Raw genomic sequence first — 25651 nt, forward strand, 5'->3', positions numbered from 1 at the left:
TGCTTATCCAAGCGTGAAGGGATAGCACAAATGTCTAAGAGTAGATAATGCCCTATAGGCTACAATCTCCAGTTATTTAATCAAACACTAATTTACATGTTGCTGTGAAGGTATCACGTAGATTTGGTTAAACTCCGTAATCAGTTGATTTTAAGCATGGGAAATTATCCTAGAAAATCTGGGTGGGCCTGATTCAATCAGGTGAAAAGCCTTAGGAGTAGAGCTGAGGCTTTCCTGATGAAAAGAAATTCCACCTGTGGATGGCAGCTTCAGTACATGGATGAGAATTCCAGCCTGCCCTTCCTGGTGGCCTGCCATTTCTGACTTGCCTCGTCAACCCCCATAATCACATAAATAATTCCCTGCAATAAATCTCTTAATATACATCTTCTACTGGTTCTGTTTCTCTGGTTGAACCCTGATTGATATAGCAAACTATAATAAACAATCATGATAATAACCCAAGAGACAGGTACTACAATTAGCTCCATTTATAGAAGAGGAAACTAGGGAAAGAAAGATTAAGAAACTTGCCCAAAAGAACCCAGCTCCTAAGTGGTGAAGCTGGGATTCTAATTCAGGCAGCCCGATGCCTAGACCTAAGCACTTTACACTATATTCCACAGCTTCTCTGAATGGTTTTACCAAAACAGGCAGAGTCTAGCTAGCTGAAAAGTTATTTCTTAAAATTCATTTTGGATTGCCCTAAAAAGTTCTCCAAAATTGGGCGTGACCCAAGAGTTTGTATTCATTTTGGATCACACTAAAAGTTCCTCAAACCTGAGCAAAGACAGCCTGGATTTCAAATATAGGTTTAAGAGACATGCACTGGTGTCTACACCTCTAGCCCAGGGGATCTGACACTAATGCCCTCAGAAAGGCCTCTGAAAAGCTCTGGGCATATGGACTTCCAGAGGCTGGGGATTAATATAAGACCCCTGTTTTGAGTCCTTAAATAAAAATTATAGAAATAGGCTATGGTTTACAAATCTCAGCATTCTAACATAAAAATGAGTTAAACTGGAAGGAACAATATTCTGGTTCATCCATAAGCAATGCAGGAAGAACTTCAAAGAATGTTATACAGGTGAGAATGCAACATTGACTAAGGCAATTTGCTAGTATATATGAAAAGTCTTAAAATGTTTATATATTTTTTATTCCATTAATTCCACTGCTAGGAATTTATCACAAGAAGATAATCAGTGATGGTCCATAAAAATGCAGGTATAAGAGTCTTATCACAGCATTATTTATAATAGTAAAAACTTGGAAATAACTTAAGTGTCTGACAATAGGAAAATAAAGTTTGGTATACTTACATGATAAAATACCATTAAAAATCATGTTATGGTTTCCCATAACATAAGGTTATAAACTCTTATTCCCATATGGTTATAAACTCTTATTTTGTGAAAAAGAAAGTTATATGCAACATCCCAATTTTGTTTTAAAAAAGTATATCCAGTACTCACAAAAGACTGAATACCAATATACCAACAGTAGTTATCACTGACTACTAGTGATTTTCTTTTTTTTCTTTTTTTTGATATTTTTACAAACTTTCTGTAATAAGAATATATTATTTTGTAGTCAAAAAATTTAATCATAATTTCAAGAACATTTACTGAAATTGGAAAATGTTCATCATATAATGCTAAATAAAACAACTTAAAAACAATATATTCATGAGTCACTATGTTAAAATTATGGTATCTATTTGAAAAGATAAAAATCATAAAAAATACATCAAAATGTAATAGAGACTATGGTGAGGTGGGATTATCAAAGATTTTCTTTTCCTTTTATAAATTTTTTTTCAAAATTTTCTGTAATGAACATACAGGCATATCTCATTTTATTGCATTTTGCAGATACTGTGTTTTTTACAAGTTGTAGAGGCTTACAGCAACCGTGCATTGAGCAAGTCTATTGGCACCATTTTCCCAACAGCATGTGTTTACTTCATGCCTCTGTGTCACATGTTGGTAATTTTCGCAATATTTCAAACTTTTCCATTATTATTATATCTCTATGGTGATCTGCAATCAGTGATCTTTGATGTTACTACTGTAATGGTGAACTTAATGGATAAATGTGTATGTTCTAACTGTTCCACTGGCAGTTCCCCCATTTGGGAGAGCCCTTCTCCTTGGGCCTCCCTATTCCCTGAGACACAACAATATTGGAATTAGGCCAGTTAATAACCCTACAATGGCTTCTAAGTGTTCAAGTGAAAGGAAGAGTTGCATGTCTCTAACTGTAAATCAAAAGCTAGAAATGATTAAACTTAGTGAGGAAGGCATATCAAAAGTAGAGATAGGCCAAAAGATAGGCCTCTTGCACCAAAGTTAATAAAGTTGTGAATGCAAAGGAAAAGCCCTTGAAGAAAATTAAAAGTGCTACTCCAATGAACACACGAATGACAGAAAGCAAAACAGCCGTATTGCTGACACGGAGAAAGTTTTAGTGGTCTGAATAGAAGATCAAACTGGCCACAACATTCTCTTAAGCCAAAGCCTAATCCAGAGCAAGGCCCTAATTCTCTTCAATTCTGTGAAGACTGAGGGAGGTGAGGAAGCTGTAGAAGAAAAGTTGGAAGCTAGCAGAGGTTTGTTCATAAAGTTTAAGGAAATAAGTCATCTCCTTAACATAAAAGTGCAAGATGAAACAGCAAGTGCTGATGGAGAAGCCGCAGCAAGTAATCCAGGAGATCTAGCTAAAATCATTGATGAAGGTGGTTACACTAAACAACAGATTTTCAATGTAGATGAAACAGCCTTCTCTTGGAAGAAGATGCCATCCAGGACTTCCCTAGTTAGAGAGAAGTCAATGCCTGATTTCAAAGCTTCAAAGGACAGGCTGACAGGGGCTACTGTAGCTGGAGACTTTAAATTGAAGCCCATGCTCATGTACCATTTTGAAAATTCTAGGGCCCTTAAGAATTATGCTTAATCTATTCTGCCTATGCTCTATCAATGGAACAAAGTCTGGATGTCAGCATATCTGTTTACAGCACAGTCTACTGAATATTTTAAGCCCACTGTTAAGACCTATTGCTCAGAAAAAAAGATTTTTTTTCAAAATATCATTGTGCATTGACAATGTACCTGGTCACCCAAGAAGTTCTGATAGATATATATACAAAGGAGATTCATGTCATTTTCATGCCTGCTAACACAACATCCATTTTGTAGTCCATGGATCAAGGAGTCATTTCAACTTCCAAGTCTTATTATTTAACAAATACATTTCACAGGGCTGTAGCTGCCAAAGCTAGTGATTCCTCTGATGGATCTGGGTAAATTGAAAACCCTCTGGAAAGAATTCACCATTCTAGATGCCATTAAGAACATTCATGATTCATGAAAAGAGGTCAACATAATATCAACATCAACAGGAGTTTGGAAGAAGTTGATTCTAACCCTCATGAAAGACTCTGAGGGGTTTAGTGGAGGAAGTCACTACAGAGGTGGTGGAAATAGCAAGAGAACCAGAATTAGAAGTGAAGCCTGAAGATGTGACTGAATTGCTATAATCTCATGATAAAGTTTGAACGTATGAGGAGCTGCTTCTTCTGGATAAGCAATGAAAGTGGTTTCTTGAGATAAAATCTACATCTGTGAACATTGTTGAAATGACAACAAAGGATTTAGAATAGTACATAAATTTAGTTGATAAAGCAGCTGCATAGTTTGAGAGGACTCCAGATTTTGAAAGAAGTTATACTGTGGGCAAAATGCTATCAAATAGCATCACATGATAAAGAGAAATCTTTTGTGAAAGGAAGAGTCAATCAATGCAGCAAATTTCATTGCTGGCATATTTTGAGAAATTGCCACAACCACCCCAGTCTTCAGCAACCAGCACCCTGCTCAGTTAGCGGCCATAAAAATCAAGGCAAGACCCTCCACCAGCAAAGAGATTAGGACTCCCTGAAGGCTCAGATGATCATTAGCATATTTTAGCAATAAAGTTCTTTTTATTAAGGTATGTACACTGTGTCTTTAGACATAATGCTATTGCACACTTTATAGGCTACAGTCTGGTGTAAACATGACTTTTTATAGCACTAAAAACCCCCAAAATTTACATAACTCACTTTATTTGTATATTTGCTTTATTGAGGTGGTCTGGAACCAAACCCACATCTCCAAGGTATTCTTGTTTTCTGCTTTATAATTAGAACAAGTGAATTTAATTTTACTTAAAAACTTTTTTAAAAAGAGCAGTGGTGTTAAAGATAGGAATTCACCACATGGAAAAGTTTTGAAGAATGTAGTCCAGTTTATAAGGACTTTTTCTACCTGGAGTTTCTCTTCAGAATCTGTAGCCAAGAAAAACTACTGGGCAATAGATGGTGATAAGCTTTATAAGTCCTGCCTACCATCCCTTGACAGCATCCCTGAACTGCCTACACAAGGCAGTGTGCCAGGGACAACATTATCTTGAGGAAACAGGTTTACAGTTGAGGGAATGTTTATATTTTAGACACACTATTACTCTGAAGTCTTCAGACAATCAATACTTTCCTACCATTCTATTATTTTGTTAATTAACAAAGGGTACTGATTCTCAATCCTCCAGTCCAAAAGGAGGGAGAATCACACATTTCTTTAGGATGCCTGCCTTATTTTGCTGCACTTATAAGTGTTGCACAAGGGCCCTGCTCCTTCTGTCTCTCTGGAGAGCTAGCCTACAGCTGAAACAAGATCAGAAGTGGCAAAAACTTGTTACTAGGGCAGAAATGAATGCTCTCATTTTTATGTAGAGGAGCCTCTAATCAACAAGGATACTCCTAACCCTGAAATTGAATTCTTGGGACCAGGCCTGATTTCTGGTTTGGAAAGGGTTTTACCTATAAGAACAAGATTGAATTCTGATCAACAGCAGTATAATGAGATGGGAGGTGACTGGGCTACTGAATGACTATTTAGCAATTCTATCCAGACTCAGATTCTTTCAGGAATCTGTTAGTACGCTTTTGTGGTTTATAGTCCTAATCAGTAGTTTTGAAGAATGTGATGTATGCTGTGCCAATAAGGGAAAATATTTGAATAAAAATTTAAAGTCCAATTGTATAAGGATATTCTTAGTTGGAATAAAACCATAACCTATGGACAGATTGAGAGCCACAAAGATGTATACAAAGTTCACTCAAATACAAGCTCTTTAACATAGAGTTTATAGAATTGTGAAAATAACTACTTCTAAATTATACTGCAGAAAGGTAAAAAACTAATATAAAGTATAGCCCAAGGGAAAGAGAAGAAAGAATTAGGATGAAATAATTTTAGGGCCTGGAGTTCCATGTGCTCCCTGGACTGCTAAGAAATGGGTGGCCATATATGCCCATCTTGAGAAAATGTAATAAATACAGGACCAGCTGCTGTTCCAAAGTTAACTGCCTGGTGATAGTTTAATTTGAAACAACTTCAGACAATGCCCACACTCAGTACTATGGCAGTGGTAGGCCAGCCAATAAAACTTTTCAATTACCCAACTGATACACCATATAAATGCTTCATTTTCATTCCCATCACACTAGGGGGAAATGCTAAAGTCACATTTCTTAAAACCGCAATAAAACAACAAAATATATATCTATTCTCTGTAGGATGACATAAAATGTTAATCCGTTCACATTTCCCATTGCAAAAGAATTCCCCCCCCAAAACCCGTATACACTTTAATTTTTTACCTTGTTTATGGCATTACAGATGCTCCAGCAAAAGTAATGTTTCTCTTATAGCTTAGAAGACATAATGCCAGAAAGTAATTACATATAGCAATAGTTTATAGAGGTAAAGGAATCAAAACATATGGTCAGGGAGATGCTACAGAATTACAGTAAACTGAGCCCAGCAGAACATGATATTTTAATAGATATATTTAGAAAGTAGAAAAGCAAAAACAAGTTAAATCTTTTTAATCTAATCTAATCTATTTAAACCACAATGTGATGATGGTAAAGTGTCAAAATAAAATCCTCAACATCTTTATAAGATTAACAACAGGATACCAATGTAGAAAACCAAGACCTTTTAAAATTCTTAATCATAAAGTGATTGCTATAAATTTTAACATCATTAACTATTAACTCTGAGTATACTGAACTATGTGCTACAAATATTCTGTATGTTGAGTCTCTTTCTGTGTTGGGTGACATTTCAAGCCACAGCGTGGAGAAGGGGGTTGTAATGGGCCTTACTGAACCTGGAGCAGTACCAAATCACCATGAAGCTGTCTGACATTTGGAAGAAAATAGAAATGCAGGACATATAAAATTTTAAAACTTAAAATAATTGTGAATGAGGACAGAAACAGGAAAATATTTATCTTGGAAGAAACAAAAGAGTTTTCCCACACATCTATACATGAAGATTTGAACATAAAGATGTTTACTGCAGCAGCATTTCTAACTGTAATGAATTGGAAACAACCTAAATACTATCAATAAAAGGACTGATTAAATAAATTATAATATGGCTACATTGTAAAATTTTATGTAGTAGTTAATAGAATAATGAAGTGGAAACTGACATGGTAATACTGTCTAAATATGTTAAGTGAAAAAGGCAACTTGGCCAAAATATATGTATACACATATTACATATACACACATATCCATTTATTCTAAATATTACTTGAATATCTATTACATATATACATAGGAAGAAGACTAGGATAGACTTGAACCACCAGACTCTTAAAAAGTTACATATGGGATAAAAGCAGATACCATATATTTCTGTACTATTAAAAAATGTTTTCATGTGTTACTTGTATAACTCTTAAGTGGCAAAAAGAGATCAAAATCCACAGAGCAACAGGGGGTCCTTCGAGTAGAGGGAAATACAGGAACAGGACTATGAGTAGAGGTGAAATGTGAACAGTCTTTGTTCTTGACTATTTCCTCCTTTTTATTTTTCTCTTTCAGAAATAAAGCAAATTTCACTCAATTTTATGGTTATGTCCTGTAAAAACATCTTTATCAGTGCTATAGGATTTAAGGCCTTCTTAAGAGGCTTTTTTTAAATTATGAAAATTTCCAGGGTTTTAAAAAAGTATAGATAATTTTGGAAAGCCTATTACATAGCTTAAGAAATAAAGCAGTATAAATGCACTTGAAGCTCCCTCTGGACCCTTTTCTTGATCCATTCCTTTGATAATCAATATCCTAATTTCACTATTTATCACTTCCATGCATCCGTCTATGCTTTTAATACATATATATAGTGATAAAAAATAAACAAGTAATGCATTGTTTGTGTTTTGCCACATGGTCCCTGTTGTAACAACTCTGCTGTTGTGATGTGAAAGCAGCCCGAGACCACATGCAAACAAATGAACATGGCCGAGTGCCTATAAAACTTTACAAAAAGATGTGGCAGACCAGATTTGACCCATTTGCTGACCTCTGCTTTATATAAATGGTATCATACTACACCTGTACTTCCACAACTTGCCTTCTATCATCCAAAATTATGCTTCTGAGATTTATCTATGTTGTCACATATAGCTATAGCTCCCTTAATTCAAACAGTGCTACTTAGAACTGACAAAGATTCTTTGCTTGGCCAAACTTTAGTCAGGCTTCTGAAACTTCTCCTAGGTCTATCTGTGTACTTCCTTGTAAAATCCAGGTTTAGGAAAGACCCCTACCGAGTAAATTTATTAAGAACTCCCCATCTTCACTATCTGATCACAGTCAATGTCTGATCAAGTTCTTCATCCTTCACCATCCTGCAGGTGATGTCTGATCACCCTAGTCTGCCTTCAGCAATAATCCTGTTAGGTCGGTTTAGCCAGAACTGCCCTTACCCCTGATGTTTATTTCTCTTAGTAATTTTCTATCTACTGACCCCTGCCCCTGATCCTTTACTATAAATTCCCACGTGTCCGTGCTATATTAGGAGTTGAGCCCAATCCCTCTCTCCCACTGCAAAATCCCATTGCAGTGATCCCTGCACCTGTCATGACATTCCTGAATAAAGTCTTCCTTACTGTTGTACCACATTACATACTATTATATATACTGGAATTGGTAATCTTCGAGATTGCTGTGCCAATTCTATGGAAGTGAAATGGTATCTCATTATCATATTAGCACACATCTTAATACTAGCAAGGTGAAGAATCCTTTCATATATTAATTGGCTACTAAAGCGTCATCTTTTGTGGGTTCCCTGCCATATTTTACTGATTTATTTGTCTTATTCTTTCTGATGCATAGTTTTTTATTTATCTTGGACATTAACCTTTGTTGCCTGTATGCACTGTACAGTCATGACTTCCTTTTTCACATGCTTTTGATGTATTCATGTACATAGATTTTAAATTTTCACATAGTCAAATTTATCAATCTTTTTCTTTATGGTTTGTACTTGCTGAACTTTGTTTAAGAACTCATTCCCTACCCCAAAGTCATAAAGATATTTTCTATACTCATGTCTTTAGATTTCTACATCATAAGATAAATCAAATTCCATGTAGATTAAAAATATGGATAATCAATTGTTCCAGCACCATTTGTTGACATATCCACTTTCTCTCACTGATCTGTAAGGCTGCCTCTATCATATCACATGATGCAGAACTGTATATATTCATCTAGCGCTATTCTGTTCCAGTGACCTATTTCTCTGCTGACAAAAACTATCATAATTACTTACAACAGTCCACCTACCCTTCTTCTTTTTTTTTTTTTTTTTTTTTTTTGAGACAGGGTCTCACTCTGTCACCTAGGCTGGAGTGCAGTGTCGTCATCATAGCTCCCAGTAGCCTTAAATTCCCTGTAGCTTGAGGGGCTCAAGCAATCCTCCTGCCTCAGCCTCCCAAGTAGCTGGGACTACAGGCATGCACCACCATGCCCAGCTAATTTTTCTATTTTTTGTAGAGACAGAGTCTTACTATGTTGCCTACACTGGTCTCAAACTCCTGGCCTCAGGTGATCCACCTACCTTGGCCTCTCAAAGTGCTAGGATTACAGGCATGAGCCACCAAACCCGGCCACCTCCCCTTCTTGAACTTCAAAATTGCCTTGGTTATTTTTGGTCTTCCTTATAAATTTTAGATTCACTTTGTTGAATTTTCATTTTTTAAATTTTTGTGACTTTTAATGAAATCTCATTGAATTTTATGAATGAGTATCAAACAGGATTTTAACAGGTGGTTTTAAGAAGGCTTTAGGGAGATTAAGATTCAGATGATCATTTTTGAAAAACAGATTTAAGGTTCTTTGTTTTGGTGCCTTCTTTGCTGCTGTAAAATATTTCCTTGTAGTAGGTAAAACATTTGAGATGAAGTAGCTGGTTATTTGGACCCAATAAGTCATTAAGATCTATTATTTAGAGCTGCTGTAGTGGTAAAATGAGCTCCTAATTTTCCATTCATGGCACTTATTGCCACAGGGCATAACATTCTTTATTAACTTTAGCTCCTACTTCTTTTTCTTTCTTTTTTCTTTTTTTGGCTAGAGTGCAGTGGCATCATAATCGCTCACTGCAACCTCAAACTTCTGGGATCAAGCCATCCTCCTTGCTCGCCTCCCGAGAAGCTGGGACTACAGGCACATGCTACCACCGGCTAATTTTTCTATTTTTAGGAGAGATGGGACTCACTCTTGCTCAGGCTGATCTCAAACTCTGAGCTGAAGTGATCTTCCCACCTCAGCCTCCCAGAGTGCTAGGATTACAGGCGCAAGACACTGTGCCAGGCCCCTACTCCCTTTCAATTAGTTTCCCAAACTGCTATTCCATGGCGCTTTTTTATAGATGTTATTAATAGCTATGTTTGGGAAAAGAAGTTATAAATTCAAATAAATTTTTAAACTCACGTGTAATATAGCTCTTACTTGGAGTTTATAATGTACTTCAGTGTAGAAGACTCTGAGTAGCATCACAGTAAAGAATGTGTCTAATTTTGTTTAACTTACCATTTCATAAACGTTTTTGTATATAAACATTTATTTCTTGACATACTGATTAATATCCTACAGAAAAGTGTTCTGAGGGACATTAATTTGGGAAATGGTGTGTTTAAATTAATAAGGTTGAGAAAAGAAGAACCTAGATATTTCTGACTTCCACATTGATCGATTAGCAGCACACAAATAAAAAAAAATCCACATCAAAACAAAGTAATTTAAAAAACACCCAGCAAGCCTCTTAAGAATGCTTAAATAAGCTGGGCACAGTGGCTTATGCCTGTAATCCTAGCACTCTGAGAGGCCAAGGTGGGAGGATTGCTTGAGCCCAGGAGTTTGAGGTTGCAGTGAGCTATGATCACACCATTGCACTCTAGCCTAGGCAACAGAGCTCTGTCTCAAAAAATAAATAAATAAACAAATAAATAAAAATGCTTAAACTGTTTTTTTAGCTTAGAGTCTTAGTGTTGGACTATATACGATACAACTTTTCCTTTAACTTGATAAGAATTATGCTTTCCTTCTAATTTCAGCACTGAAATGAAAGAACAGGCAGATGTCCCAAATTTATTCACCTCTTAGATAAAAGTTATAGGATTGTTTGGCCTGTAAAAACACAAACAAGAAAAATGCATTTCTCTTATCCTTGCTGGGCTCTGAGCCCATTATTCTTATTGCCGAGTGGCGCCAGGAGAACCAAATAACATACCGAAATTAAGTGACTTTTTGTTTATATTTTCATCTTTCTGTCTGTTGATGCAGCAGGTATTAATCACCTTGATGCACTGCTAGCCCGACAGGGTAGCCCTGCTCAGCTGAGGATGGCAGGAGAAGAATAGGTCACTGCCAATCTCAGCAGACACCCTGGACAGAAAACAATGGCCTTTCCCCGAAAAAACATTTCTCCTTTCTTACAGGGCACTACTCCTTGCTGCTGTGACAAACATATCCAGTAACAGTCATGGGCAAGCTTTTGAGAGTCAGGTTCTTCGCAGTTTGCAAGGGAAAAATATCGACATTTCCCTTTCTCTCCTCGAAATACAGTTGGCATTCATTTATTCAACATGTATTAAGTGCTTATTGTGGACCAGGCACTCTAAGTGCTAGGGTTACCAAGACTAGTAGCACAATCCTAGAGAATTCAACAGTATAAATTAGAGATTAAATTATAATCAAGATACTTTCTGAATACCCGCAAGGGTACCACAGTATTGCCTGAAATATAACTGTGAAGACTTGGAACTTGACTTTAGGTCAAATAGGACTCTCAGAGATTGGGACTGTAAATCCAAAACAATGGACACTCCATGAATCTGGAGACTTTTCCTTGTTTTCTATTGTATCCTAAGCCAGAATACAGATTCTCAAGATATATTGATTGGCTATTAGTGAGCAAGGGGCTGGAGCCATCTAAAGTAACGACTTGCATGAATCTTCTCCATTTTTAGCTAGCTCGTTGAGCGTTTCCTTGACAGCATTCCTTCACAGAGTAGCCCATTCCATCTTTGACTCTTTGACCAGCTCTGTCAGGAAATTCTTTCTCATGTTGTGCAGAAATCCATTCCCCTCAGTTTCACCCACACATGTGCATTCCTGGCCTCTGGGACTCCCAGGAACACATAGAACAGTTTCTATTTTGAAATTTTCAACTCTACAGAAAAGTTGAAGAAACAGTAAAATTAGCACCTACATACCTTTCATCTGTTCACCAATTATTAATGTTTTCCCACATTCGCTTCTTTATCACTCACGTTGTGTTTTTCCCCCCTGAATTATTTGAGATTCAGTTGCAAACATAAAACAACATCATCTCTGACACTTTGGCATCTATCTCCTAAGAATCACATTCTCCCACATAATAACGTTCCTATTCTACACCTAAAAAAAGGGTAATGTTAATAAAATATTATCTAAAATCAAATTCATATTTAAATTTTCCTAATTTTCCCCTAAATTTTTTTTCTCTGTACTTTAATGGATGCAAATCCATTTTTTTTAATTTGGGATTTTTTAATCCCAGATTTTTTTTTTTTTTTAGAGACAGGGTCTCGCTCTGTCACCCAGGATGGAGTGCAGAGGTGTGATCACAGCTTACTGCAATGTCAAACTCCTGGGCTCAAGTGATCCTCCTGCCTCAGCCTCCTGAGTATCTGGGACTACAGGCACACGCCACCACGCCTGGCTAATTTTTCTATTTTTTGTAGAGATGGGGGTCTCGCTCTTGCTCAGGCTGGTCTTAAACTCCTGGGCTAAAGCGATCCTCCCACCTCAGCCTCCCAAAATACTAGAATTACAGGAATGAGCCACCGTGCCTGGCCCTATTGTCTTTTTTTTTTTTTTTTTTTAATACTCAAATTGCCCCAAATTTGGCCAGTGGAAAAATCCCTTGAAGCTACCACCTATGTCTTTGTGACATAACCCCATTTGTTGAGCACTTCCTAGCTTTTTGTCACAACCAGGAGTCCAGGTTCATCTTGTACTTTCCCTTACCCCAGTCCTGGAATCATCTATTCCTCAAGGGCCAAGGCTTCTCTTAATAGGGAACAGCATTTACAAGGAACAATTCTGTTAGTCTTTTCTATGTGCCAGCCTCCAGGTGTCTGAAGCCAGTTATCATTTCTGTCCTATACACCTCCCTAAACTTCCACGCCTAGGCTAAATTCTCCCTATTCCTCATGCCAGCCTTCCCATGATGTAGGACTTTTATCCTGCAGCCTTCTTTTTCGTCTTCCCTGTCCCAACTCAGCTGCTATTATATTTTCTAGACCCATCAGACCCAACCTGACTATGTATCAGAAGAACTGGGGGACTTGTTTAAGATACAGATTGTGAGGATTCACTCCAGACTTACTGAATAGAATCTCTAGGGTGAGGCATGGGAATTGTTTTGTTATTTTTTAATTACTTCACCTGGTATCAATATAGCCACTACCCTGCCTATTTCAATTTTGCAAGGTCCTGTGGACCCAGAATTGGATAGAGTATCAAAAATGTGGACTAGAGCTACCACTTTCATTATACTGAATATTAAACTTCTTTCAGTGTAATCAAATCAATGCAGACTTTTTTGGAAGGGGTAGGTGGAGGTAATGACATAACGTTTTTTACTCATGGTGAATTTATGAAGAACTAAGTCCTCAAGACTTTGTCAAACATACTGCTAAATCACATGTTCCTTATCTATTTATGTTCCACCAGTGTTTCAGTGTAAGGATTTGCATCTGTTCCTATTAAAATTCATATTGCTCAATTCAGTTCAATCTTTAATATGCCCAGGGGTCTTAGGGATTCTGGTTAACTATTTTTCACCCTTCCAACTTTATGTCATCCATACTTAAGCATGCTGTTAAAGTCCTCTCTCTTACATTGCCTTTTTTGGGCTATTTTTTAATTAAAAAAAAATCAATCCTACAAACTGTTTTATGATTGTATGATTGTGGTGGTAGATATGTAATTGTATATATTTGTCGAACCTCATAGGACCATACACAAAAAAAACCCGTGAATTTTAATGTATATAAATTATACCTGGAAAAAAAAATCAGTCAACATTTTAAATATCCAGCTATATCCTTCTCTCAGATTAGGTCTCACTAATTTATTTTGACTGATAATTTCTGAAAAATGCCTTCCTGTTCTAAGTAATAGAGTTTTCATGGATTTTATATTTTTATTCACAGAGGTCAGTGAATTCTAAGATTTGCTTCCTTGAAATAGCAACAGGGTTTTTAGTTTACCACTACAGTTAACCCAGTGAATACATTACATTATTAGTTCTTACAACAAAAAAATACAAAAAGTTATAGAATGTGGAATAAGGAAAAATTAATATTAGAAAAATTATAACCTTTTATAAAACTGGGTTAGAAACATTGAATGTAGCCTGTCAGTCTTGCCTAGCAGAAGAAGTCAGATAATTTCCTACCTGTAAGTTTGACAAAGGCTTTTAAAAATACTCTTCAGTATTGGTGAAGGTCTAGAGAAACACATTCTCAGTGTGAATGAAAGGCTTAAGTGATAAAACCTTCCTTGCCATTTGAAATTACCTAACAAGAACTTAAAAGAATCCACTTGAATACATACATATATATTAATATAACCTAAAAAGTCTAGAAAAAATATACCAAAATTTTAGCAGTAGCCAGCCATCTCTGGCTGATGGAAGGCAGGATAGATTTTGTTTTATTTTGCTTTTTTTTCATACTTTGTATTTTTAAAATATTTTCTAAATTTTTAAAATATTTTCTAAATTTCTATAATGAGCTTATATTAGTTTTATGATTAGGAAAACAGTGAAACACACTTAATAAAAATACTGGTTAAAGGGGAGGAAAATAAATCACAAAAGGAAGGAATGCGAATAAAACAATTTTTTAGGAAGATATATCTGTCACTGATAGGAATTCTCAAAATAAAACATGTCTTGCAGGTAGTCAATAATTTTATAAAGAATTTTTATTCAGAGAAGGAACAATAGTTCCCTTTTGAAGCTTCTCTGAATGCCACAGAAGATTCCAATACACCATTACTCTAAAAGGGACACTTACATTGCTTCCAAACAATATTTTTCAAATGAAAAGCTTTATACAGAATTATTAAAAACTATAAACTCATACCTTGAAGAACGATGTTCTGGTTTATTTCGTTCGTTGCGATCTGTAAAGAAAGATGAGAGTTACATGTCAAAATTCTCTTTAAAAGCCCTGGAAAAGAATTTCTTAAATACTAGTTGCCATACCATTAGATTTCACAAAGGACTGTTCACAGGGAGTTGTGTCTTCCCCTGTGTAAGGCTCTTCATCAGCCTTGAGAGGATTTGCCTGACAGAGGAAGTAGAAAGGACACAACGAAGAACAGGCAGAAAAACTTTTTATGGTTTGTTAAAATCACCTACTTGGAAAATATATGATTATATATTATTTCATTTTAAAAGATCTTTCCTCTGTTAAACACTTTGCTAAAACCAAAACAGATTTAGCTAAGGAAAGAAAGCAAGGAAACTGAACAGCCACAGATTACTCAGCTCAAAAATATCATTCCATGAATCATGGTTGGCAGAAACTTCTAACAGAATGGGAGGGGGAAAAATGAGCAGTCAGCTACAACAACATCTGCAAATACTAAGACCAGTACAGCTTCATCCTTAACTATCTATCACCCAGAACGTTTCAGAAGTTGGGTTTCAATGTTTCACCAATAATTAGATGTAATGTGCTATGTATAAAAGATTTTCAGCTGTCACAACCCGGGAGAAGGGAGCTCTTGTGGGTAGAGATGCTGCTAAAAGTCGTACAATGCACAGGGCACCCCCCCCAGTAGAATTATTTTGCCCAAAATGTCAATAGCGCTGAGGTTGAGAAACCCTGCTATACATAGGGTAAGAAATTAAGAGCACAGCTGCTTGAACTTTTCAAAAGTGACTTTCCAGACTGCTTTAAATGCTATTCATCAACCTTAAGACTATCACATACAAGAGAAACAACCACAAAAACCACAGGTTGTGTTTTTCTAGTGTTACAATTTTTTTCCAGTATATGCCTAAAAATTAAAAAAAAAAAATGAAGTAAAAGAACTCAGTGTTATGGAAAAATTAACAACAGAAAGTAATACACAAACCACAATATTGTCCTGTGCATGACTTTAAAAAAATACTATGGAATATTATCAAAATACAGTTTTCAATAGTATCTTCTGAATTAATGCTAATAGGATAGAATTTAATAGCAAAACAAAGATTAGAGAAGAATTCTTTATTTTTTCCTTATTTTATTGCTGGTGGAACAGCATAAAGAGGATAATGAAAACATACTCTAAAACTTCTAGAAAGAAATATGGAACAAAAGGAATAGGATTTATACAGTTAAGTGTGTGTAACAATTCTTTCTGTATGAGTTCATAATAAAAAAGAAATGTTTTTTAAAGCCAAAGACTTAGTACACATGAAGACACTGTTCTCTGAAAGACTAATAGTAGAAAGCTTCACAGTAAAGCATGTTTGTTTAGATATAATGCTCTCCAAACACACAATGTTAATATATTTCTGGTTCCAATTTCTCCCCACTGTGATTTAGTGTTACTGCAGCTTTTGAACTTTTCTGTTAATTTAACTGGGTTTTGCCCTTCCCTGAAATAAGAATATCATGGTTTTCACTCGTTGAGTATTAAAATTTTTAAGTCATAGTAATACAGGGCACATTTTTTCCAATCATTCCTCTCCAGCTTTTAGCCAGCTAGTTTTGCTAACAAAAGTAAAGCATAATGTCTTAAACTGAAGCTAAACACTGAACACAGATCAGCTGTCCTCACATAACAAAGCAACAACTCTTACCTGTGGCTAAAGGTGAGCTAAAACTCTGTCCGGAACGTCATTTGCTGTGGCTGCGATCCTAGTTTCGTACAGTATATTTAGGCATGTAATAGCAAATATCCCCACTAATCTTCCTAGTGGTACAATACACAAGAGGAGGAGAGAAACAGAGTCACGATGCATGTAAACAAGACTCAGCATCCAAGGGCTTCCCTCTGGGGCCCATTCTGATTGGCAGATGTGCTGTGACCAGTCTGCACAGCTGGAATGTGGCCACTCAGGAAGCAAATGGCTCTCAGCTCTTCTTCATTCTTGGTTAAAACAGGAAATTCTACAGTCAGTTTTATACTTTCTGCTCTAAGAAAATACAAATGCCTTCCCACAGTACTTCTCTACTGAACTGGTATTATAATTAAAAACCAAGAAAATAACTTGATTTTCTGTTGGAGGACATTTTAAACATATCCCCTAAATTCAATCTTAATGTTCAATCTCAGTGTTATTTGTGTTACATTCCTATGTAAATATGCATACACAGTGTTTATAACATGTTACTCCTAAGAACTCATATAATTGATAATTTGAGGGTAAGGGTAAATTATCCATTACTCAGAATATTCCCCACTCCTCACCTCTTGACAATAGAAAACAAAATGAAACACATGTTTTTGACTTATCTTTTCCCTCAAAGTATACAAATAATTGGATCTCACATTTTGCCAAAGAGCCATGTTTTAGCTTGAATACATATAAATATGTGTGTGTGTGGAGGGGGTTTGTGTATCTGTGTGTCTTATATACTTATACTTTTTATATACTTATATTGTATATACTTATATTTTAAACAAAGTAATTTTCATGATAGTCAAGATATTGTGCAATTGTCAAGAAATACGTTAGTAGAAATGCTAAATTTTTGGCAAAGTAATAAGTGGTTATTTTTTTGGTTTAGAAGCCAAGACTGAACAAAACAAATCACTGAGGGCAGATTCAGGAGCTTTCTTGCCAACAATAACAAAACATTTGGATAAAATCCCCTTAACAATGAGAACAGATCTATAGCAAACGTGGAAATCTTGGCTATATACAGTGTTTTAAGCATATGGATTTTATTTCAAATAAAATACTCTTTAGCACATCCCCTCAATTTTTTTAGCATTTTTAATTTTTAAATAATTAGGAGAGAATATACCTGCAAAGGATTTCTGAACTTTTGCATATTTAGAAGTCATATGAATAACTTACTAGCCCAAAGTCTCAGCATTTCTATGAAAAAAGAGTTATTAAAAATAAAATGCCCTAACTCTAAAAATTTATTTGCCAAAGGCTGCACATTTGCTATGGATAATGTACTAATTGCAGGGACACACTCAGCAGAGCATGATGGTTTAGGACTCTGTGGTCCCCAACCCCTAAACTGCAGCCCATTACTGGCCCGTGGCCTGTTAAGAAACGGGCTACACAGCACCTCCTGAGCTCCTCACCACAACCACGGCACCCCCCATCCCCACTCCCTGGAAAAACTGTCTTCCGTGAAACTAGTCCCTGGTGCCAAAAATGTTGGGGACTGTTAGGTCATTCAAAGACCAGAAGTACATTCTCAATGTGAGGGTGAGCATGGCTGAGTAACCACGTAAAAGTCTGTTGGTTTTGTAGGTCTCTCTCTCCTCTGTCTCTCTCTCTCTATCTCTCTTTCACACACACACACACACACACACACACACACTTTGTATTCCCTGTTCCACTCATTCATGCCTCTTGATTAATAAAGCTAATTGAGGAATGGAAGAATACCCCCCAAGCAGAACAAAGACAGACAACAAAGCAGAGCTGGCACCAAGGCTGTTGATAGCTGCATGTGTAAACGTGGTGGGGAGATGTGAGGAATGCGATGGAGGAACCTATGGTACATTAGGGGACTGGAGAACATTTGGGGGTTAGTAGGCTACAGTGGGTGAAGGACTCCATGAGAACTCCAGACTATCCACATTTTCTTTTCATGATTACTTGGTTCTAAGTAATCAAGACATACCTGATTCCAATGTTTATGTATTTAGGTGTTATACCACTTATGTAGAAATGGGTCTCTGTTCTGGCAGAGACAGCTTTTGGGGAATGCTAGACAGATCCTACTAATGTGGAACCGTTCAGGGTGATTCTGATTTAATAATATGACAAACACTTTGAACTGGAGATGACAAAAATGCAAATGTCATCTTTTGCTTTGATTAAAACTAAGAAGAATGGCCAACTCAGAACTTATTAGAATCTGTTGTAAGACATTCAGGCTTTGATGATTTAGCTTTGATCACTTAACTAGAGAGAAAATCAAACCCCATTGGGTAGGGACTTACTTTACTCAAGTCAGAAATGAAAGGTTTTAAATTGTTCTTTGAAATTAAGGGGAAGACTTAGTCTACATGAATGAATATATCCAGATATACTCACAATAGAGTAAGAAGTGGTATAAAGGGAATCTGTCTTATAACTCATATCAGAGTACCAGAATCTCTCTTTAGGAGGAGTACTATCTTTGAAGGGATTTCATAGCATACTCCCAAGCGTTACTGTCACATTATAGCTTCAGAGTATACACAGTATACGTTATTTTTAAAACATGGATCAATCCTACATAAATCCTTTGTGCCATTCAGTATTCACTAAAGGTTCCACAGGGTCTAAAAAGAAGTTATTTGCAGCAATAGTGCCATTACCTCTTTACTTATAATAAACAGAATAAATAAAACAATGAACTTATCCATTATAAGATATAACACATTCAGTGTTCATGAATCTTACTTTGTTGACTCTTTGAAAGATAGCAAAACTGATTCCACACAAGTAGACGGTGGGTAGAATTTCATGTATCAGATATCAGAATTTCAAAGGCTTTTCTAAAAACTTTAAATTATTCTTATATTTAGGCAGAGAAAACTACAAATATATATACACATGTACTTGAAAAGAAGCCAATGCTTATTCTACAAAATTACTGACACCAAATAATACCTATCTACTTCCATTTTCTAATTCTATTTGACCACCCTTCCTCAGGTGTGTCTCCAAACTGATTTTTATTCACTTTTGAGATTTACACAATGATAGTCTATTGCTCTTTTAAATGGTAGGCTCTTTTAAATGGTAAAAATGAACATACATTTCTTGTTTTTGAACTAACACACTGTTGAACTTAAGAAAGTTCCTACCCTCTTGGTTGAAAAGCCAATCTCTATGAGCTCCCACTACATGAGAGAAATGAGACATATTATAGAGAAGTCTGCATGATTGCTGCCCATGCTTGTATGGGTAAGTTGAAAAGTCTGGTCTACAGCACTATCAACACCGACACCTTTCATTAATTGTAATTATAAAACTCCTAAACTCATTAAAATGAAGCATCCCAATCATACAGGGAGGGAGAAATTGGAGATGGAAGGGGAAGCTTTTTCAATACAGGATTTATGTTTCAACAAAGAAGCAGATTGCCTCTGGAATGTTTTCTCCTTCCCTTGCCCACTGTTTTTACTCTCAATTCAAGTTCTTATCAGACTACTGTGTCCTGACTGGATTTCCTAGTTCCACACTCTTCCCTTCTGACCAAACCATATTGCTGGCCAGATAAATCCAGGCCGCAGAAAAATTACAAATCACTACATACCATAGATCTGAGGATTAAAGGAGATAACACCGGTGACATCGTTAGGAACTTACCTGGACACAGTAAGCACTCCATAAATGTCAGCTGCCATCACGTTGTTAAAAGGCCAGCTATTAACTAGTTGTAGCAACTGATACTGCACTGTAGTGACTGCACAAGTTACTAAACCTCCCTCAGCCTCAGTTTTCTCATCTATAAAATAGAGAGAATACTGTCTTTATAGAATTTTTGTGAGAATGAATGAAAGTGTATAAAAACCTTAGCTTAGTATTTAGAACACAAATTCTATTACTCTAATTCTGTTATCATTACTCTTATTATCTTTAATGCCTGGCTCAAGAACCACCTTCTCCATAAAGCTATCCCTGATTCCTCTTTCTCTTCAGCATCCTCGTATTAGTTTCCTATTGCTGTGGTACCAAATTACCAAAAATTTCGTGGCTTAAAACAAAAATTTATTATCTTATAGTTTTAGAGGCCAGAAGTCAAAATGGGTCTCATTAAGCTCATTAAAGCATTTTCAGGGGTACATTCCTTTTGTAGGCTCTAGGACAGAATCCATTTTCTTGCCTTCTTCAGCTTCTTGGGGTCACTTGGCATTCCTTGGCCTGTGGCCCCTTCCTCCAAAAGTGTAGCATTTTAAAAGCTCTTTCTGATTCTGGTCTCTTCTTCTGCCTCCCTATTCTACTTTAAATGACTCTTATGATTACTTTGGGTCTTCCAGGATAATCCAGAATACTCTCCTTATGTCAAGTTGATTAGCAACCTTAATTCTCATTTGCCATGGAATATAACATATTCACAGGTTCCAGGGATTAATATGTGGACAACTTTTTGGGGAGGAGGAGAGCCTTATTCTGCCAAACACACCCTATCTGAATTTTCACACCATCTATACCACTGACTTAACACTTGGCACATGACATTGTGCATTGCTATATAAGGTTTTAGGCATGTGTCTGTCCCCTTTACCTAAGTAGTGTGTCTGATGTACGCCGGGACTCTGTCTTAGACTCTGCTTCAGAGTCTTCTGTAGATGTTTGTCGATAATGGTAATATCCAATGCCTTCCCATTTCCTTCTCTGCCTTGTATCCTTTATGTTGTAGTTGGCTCATTGATATATCTAATATTGCTGAAAAATGTGTCTTCTTAAGAATTCCTGGCTTAATTGCTCATGCCTGCAATCCCAGCACTTTGGGAGGCCGAGGCAGGAGGATGATTTGAGGGCAGGAGTTCGAGACCAGCCTGGGCAACATAGTGACACCCAATCTCTACAAAAAATAAAAAAGTGAGCCAGGTGTGGTAGCACACACATATAGTCCCAGCTACTCAAGCTGAGGCAGGAGGATTGCTTGAGCCCAGGAATTCAAGGTTGCAGTAAACTATGATTGCATCACTGCACTCCAGTCTGGGTGATAGAGCAAGACCCTGTCTCAAAAAAAAAAAAAAAAAAAAAAAAAAATCCCATACATTTTTGGACTTAAAAAAAAAATGCAATAATAGTGATTTAAGAGTCACCTTTGTCCTAAAACAATCCACATTTGGTCCATTCTTCTGTTTCAACATAGCCCTCAGGAAAACAAACCACACATAGGAGAAAAAACTACAGCACATTTGAACTGGAAGAGAAACCAGCTATTTGGTGACAGGCTGCTACCTCTTTTTAATGATTCTTCTTTAAAATGGTTCAATTGAATCATTTTGATTGTTGAATTCAACTGACTGTTGAATCATGCTTTTTATAATTTGGCCTTTTTTTTCTTTTAAGAGATGGAGTCTTGCTCTGTTGCTCAGGCTGGAGTGCAGTGGCACAATCATAGCTCATTGTAACCTTGAATTCCTGGGCTCAGGTAATCCTCCTGCCTCAGCCTCTCAAATAGTGGGGACTACAGGCATGTGCCACCATGTACAGCTAATTTTTAAAAATTTTTTGTAGAGACGGGATCTTGATATGTTGCCCAGACTAGTCTCAAACTGCAGTTCTCAAACTCCTGGCCTCAAGTGATTCTCCCACCTCAGCCTCCCAAAGTGCTGGGATTATAGGCATGAGCCACTGCACCTGGCCTCTAATGATTCTCTTACCTTAATAATTATTTTCATACCTCTTTTTGTTATAAAATCTTTTTTTTTCAGCAAGTAAAACCTGTGATTTAAGGAGGGATAAAAAGATCTTTTAGTTAAATATAAATCTCTTCTTCTGCCAAGTTTAAAATATTAGGCCCAAGTTCCAAATATCAGTCCGTTCCTAAGGGTTTTACATAAGGAGTCATAAATTTTACCTGGAATAAGATATACTCTAAGGAAGGTAATCTGAGAAAGTGACCCAATAGCAGAGATTGCTCTCCATGTTTTCCAAGTTATAATAACCTCTTGAAATCCTACAATTTAAAAAATTTATTTAACTTTGTTTGACACAGCATTTCCCAAACCAATCTGAAGATAAAACATTTCTTACAAAATCAGACTTGCTACCTGGTACCTAAGCATGGACAATGTTATCTCATTATCATCATCCACTTCCCCAGGAAACCAAAGTTGCTTCTACAGGGCCTAGACTTAGTCATTTCTGTGTCCAGCTCTATGCTTGACACATAGCTAGCACTTCTCCAATGAATTGAACTCCAACTGCTGTAGGGCCAAGCACAGGATTCAAGTACAAAAGGAAGTGGGGAGTGATGATAGATGAATCTCCCTTCCAATCCAATCAGGACACCAACCCTGATCTTTTAAGATTATATTGATTGTATCTTTTCTTTAATCCCATCAGTTATCTTTGATTTTACATTGTTTAGGTTAATTTGTGCATCTCAGAATTACAGGTTCCACTAAGAAGGGAACATAGATTACTTAGTGTCTCCAGGAATCTACTACTGGGTTGTGCCTGCAATGGGAAATCAATAAATATTTCACTGTGACAATCTAGGTAGACATTAAAAGCAGGAACTCTAGGTCTGACAGGCCTTGTTTTAAGTTCTTGCTTTCATACTTATTATCTGAATGACCTCAGCAAAATATTTAACCTTTATAAGCCTCAGCATTCATATCTGTAAAAGGGGGCATAATAGTGGTACCCGTCTCATCAAATTGAATGAAGATTAAATGAATAAAGGTATATAAAGGATGGTATATTTGCTCAATAAATGTCTGCAAATATGATGATAATATCAGGGATACAGAATATTTGTCAAATTCATAATGTTGAAGGTAGAATTGTCTAAAAGGTTAATTATTCTTAGCTCAGTAGGGTTTTTTTAATACATAGGATTTTTTCTTTCTTATTACTGGTCAAGAGGACAGGAATGCACAATAAATAATTTCCAAACCTTCCCTTATCCAGTGGTTCCAGCCTCTTTCTCCTTCCTTCTCTTCTCAGTCCTTTTGAAACAAAGGCTACTATGAAAATTAATAAATCTGATTTTCATTTTCCCATTGTAGCCTCTGGCAGAGGTAATAAATAAGCCCTAAAAGTAAGCAGAAGGGAGAAAGAGAACTAAAAGGCGGACAGAGATAGTTCCTTTGACATGAAAAACTGTGCCAACTGGAGATGGCCATCCTTCCCATTCTCCCTAATGTCTTTCCCCATCCCTCGTTCATCCTGGGGGTATTAAGCCCTCAGTCATTTTTAAGACTTAAGAAACCTCAAATGAATTTTCTGAGTAGGATGAATGAGTAGTGTAATAGACTAAATATAAAATAGACTAAATATAAAATATTCATCTATTTATAAAATTACTAAATATAAAATAGACTAAATATAAAATATTCATCTATTTATAAAATTACTAAAATTTGCCACCGTATTTCAGGATAATATGGAATTATTTTACAAGAAACTAGAAAACAAAAATTAAAATTGTTATTTCAGGTGCCAAAGGATGAATAACATCTCTAACTACATGTTGCTTTTTTGGCTGTTAGGATAAAAATAAAGATTTTTTTTTCTTTAAAGGGCAAAAAGCCCATTTTTACTGGCTCCTCTTCCTTTGGTTCTGATTTTTTTTTCCTCCTACCTCAGCCTTCCCAGTAACTGGGACTACAGGTTTGCACCACCACACCAGCTTTTTTTTTTTTTAAGAGACGGGGATCTCACTATGTTGCTCAGGCTGGTCTCAAACTCCGGGCCTCAAGCAATCCTCCCAACTCAGCCTTCCAAAGTGCTGGGATTACAGATGTGAGCTACCACACCTGGCCTAGTTCTGATTATGTCAAAGATCACATGACATGAAGTTTTACTTTGTATAGTTGACCCTGTCAAATGAACAAGTATCAGAAACTACTGTAACTGAGAGACTTTTTCACCTGTGGAGAAGCCAGAAACAAAGGGAGGACCACATTATTCCAAACAACAGGTAACTCACTCTGGTGTAAGAACACTCAGCTCTGCCAACCTTTCCTCCTTGTATCTCATCCAAGGAGGATAATTCCTCTGGTCTATGTCTTCAAACTGAGATTTTTATCCACAGTGGAATAGTCTTGGTCTCTAAAGTGATGAAAAATGTTTTTCTTTTAATCAAGAAAAGGGAAAGCCACATCAGAGCCTTGGCAAACTGCCTTACCTGAGGATAGGGAATGTATTCTTTGCACAACACATCACTTGTTACAAATTCAAGCCCACCCATGTCTTTCCTCTCCACTTTATTAACTTCTATCCACACAACACCTTCAAAATATATAGAAATATAAACAAGGAGAATTTCCAATTATTTCATTCTATTCTTCACTATGTAGAATGCCCCTAAAGTAAGTCCTCAGTTCTTATTTTTTACAGTTCGGAAGACCCACAGAATTGTTGAGTGAGAAGAGACAACTGAGAGACATCTGCAACCCTCACACTGAAGCTTTATTTGATCTTCTTCCACAGGAAGAAATAACGCCTGCCCCCCATATATTCAGTGCTTAGCACCTATCGTAACTTATCACATTTTGACTCACATCATAAATCTTTTTATGTCTTATCATCTTATCACTTTCACTACTAAGTACTACATAAGTATCTGTTGATTAATATACTGGTATGAATCCTCTCCATGCTCTTGCAAATTGGAAATCAGCTGAGCTAAAAAGACTTTGTGTTGTTTGTTTTTGTTTCTTTTTGGGGTGGATGTTAATTATTCATAAAGACTGTGCACCAGACTTCAAATGATTTTGATTTGGAAAGAAAGTACTTTGAAATGCTACTTCAGAATTGCAAAATTAGTAAAAACGTAATATTCATGTAATGAAAATGTACTGTTTTGGGAGGGGTGGGAAGCAATGCAATTATCACAAAGAAATACAGGAAGCTACACAAGGAATTCACTTCTGTGGAATAGACTCAGCTGAAAATTAATCTAAAAAATAAGTTGACAGAATTTTACAAAGGACACAAGTCAAAATCACCAAGAGATAAAGATATGAAAATTAAGAGGCTTGGAGAATAAATTCAGAAGGTTCACATCATTCATTCATTTACACTTTTCCTAAAATGCTAATTCAGCATAGAATTAGATAATAGAGATAATATAGGGGGATAGGACGCTCAAAGAAATGACAGATAAAAAGTTATGAATAGGAAATAATCTATCCTGAGACTTTAACAGATAAATGTCCAGAAGGAGATTTATCTCAGGAACATGCTCTAAAATTCTGTTAGGAAAAAAATCTTCCAAGAAGGATGGACAAAGGCAAGATAAAAAAGTGTTATGGATCTGTTTATTTTGTTATAATATCTATAGAGGAGGGTTGATGGAAGAGAGCTGATAAGCCCAAGAGAACTAC

General features: G+C 36.3%; 1 protein-coding gene across 9 annotated transcripts in view; it reads right to left on the bottom strand.

Annotated features, from left to right (window-relative positions):
* Positions 1-25651, bottom strand: part of SH3D19 (SH3 domain containing 19) — a 147885-nt gene that overhangs the window by 69192 nt on the left and 53042 nt on the right. For 4 of the 9 annotated variants that reach the window (XM_069493702.1, XM_069493701.1, XM_069493697.1 and 1 more), the window contains exon 2: positions 14545-14584. Coding sequence is in view for 2 of the 9 variants with exons in the window: in XM_069493697.1 (XP_069349798.1) it covers positions 14545-14584 (40 nt within the window). In the remaining 7 variants the exon portion in view is untranslated. Of the gene's footprint in view, positions 1-14544; positions 14585-14666; positions 14932-16256; positions 16409-25651 lie in introns of those variants that run through there. The other 5 variants (XM_069493704.1, XM_069493706.1, XM_069493700.1 and 2 more) reach the window with 3 other exon arrangements.

Source organism: Eulemur rufifrons, chromosome 18 (genome assembly GCF_041146395.1).
Source record: "Eulemur rufifrons isolate Redbay chromosome 18, OSU_ERuf_1, whole genome shotgun sequence".
Classification (NCBI taxonomy): domain Eukaryota; kingdom Metazoa; phylum Chordata; class Mammalia; order Primates; family Lemuridae; genus Eulemur; species Eulemur rufifrons.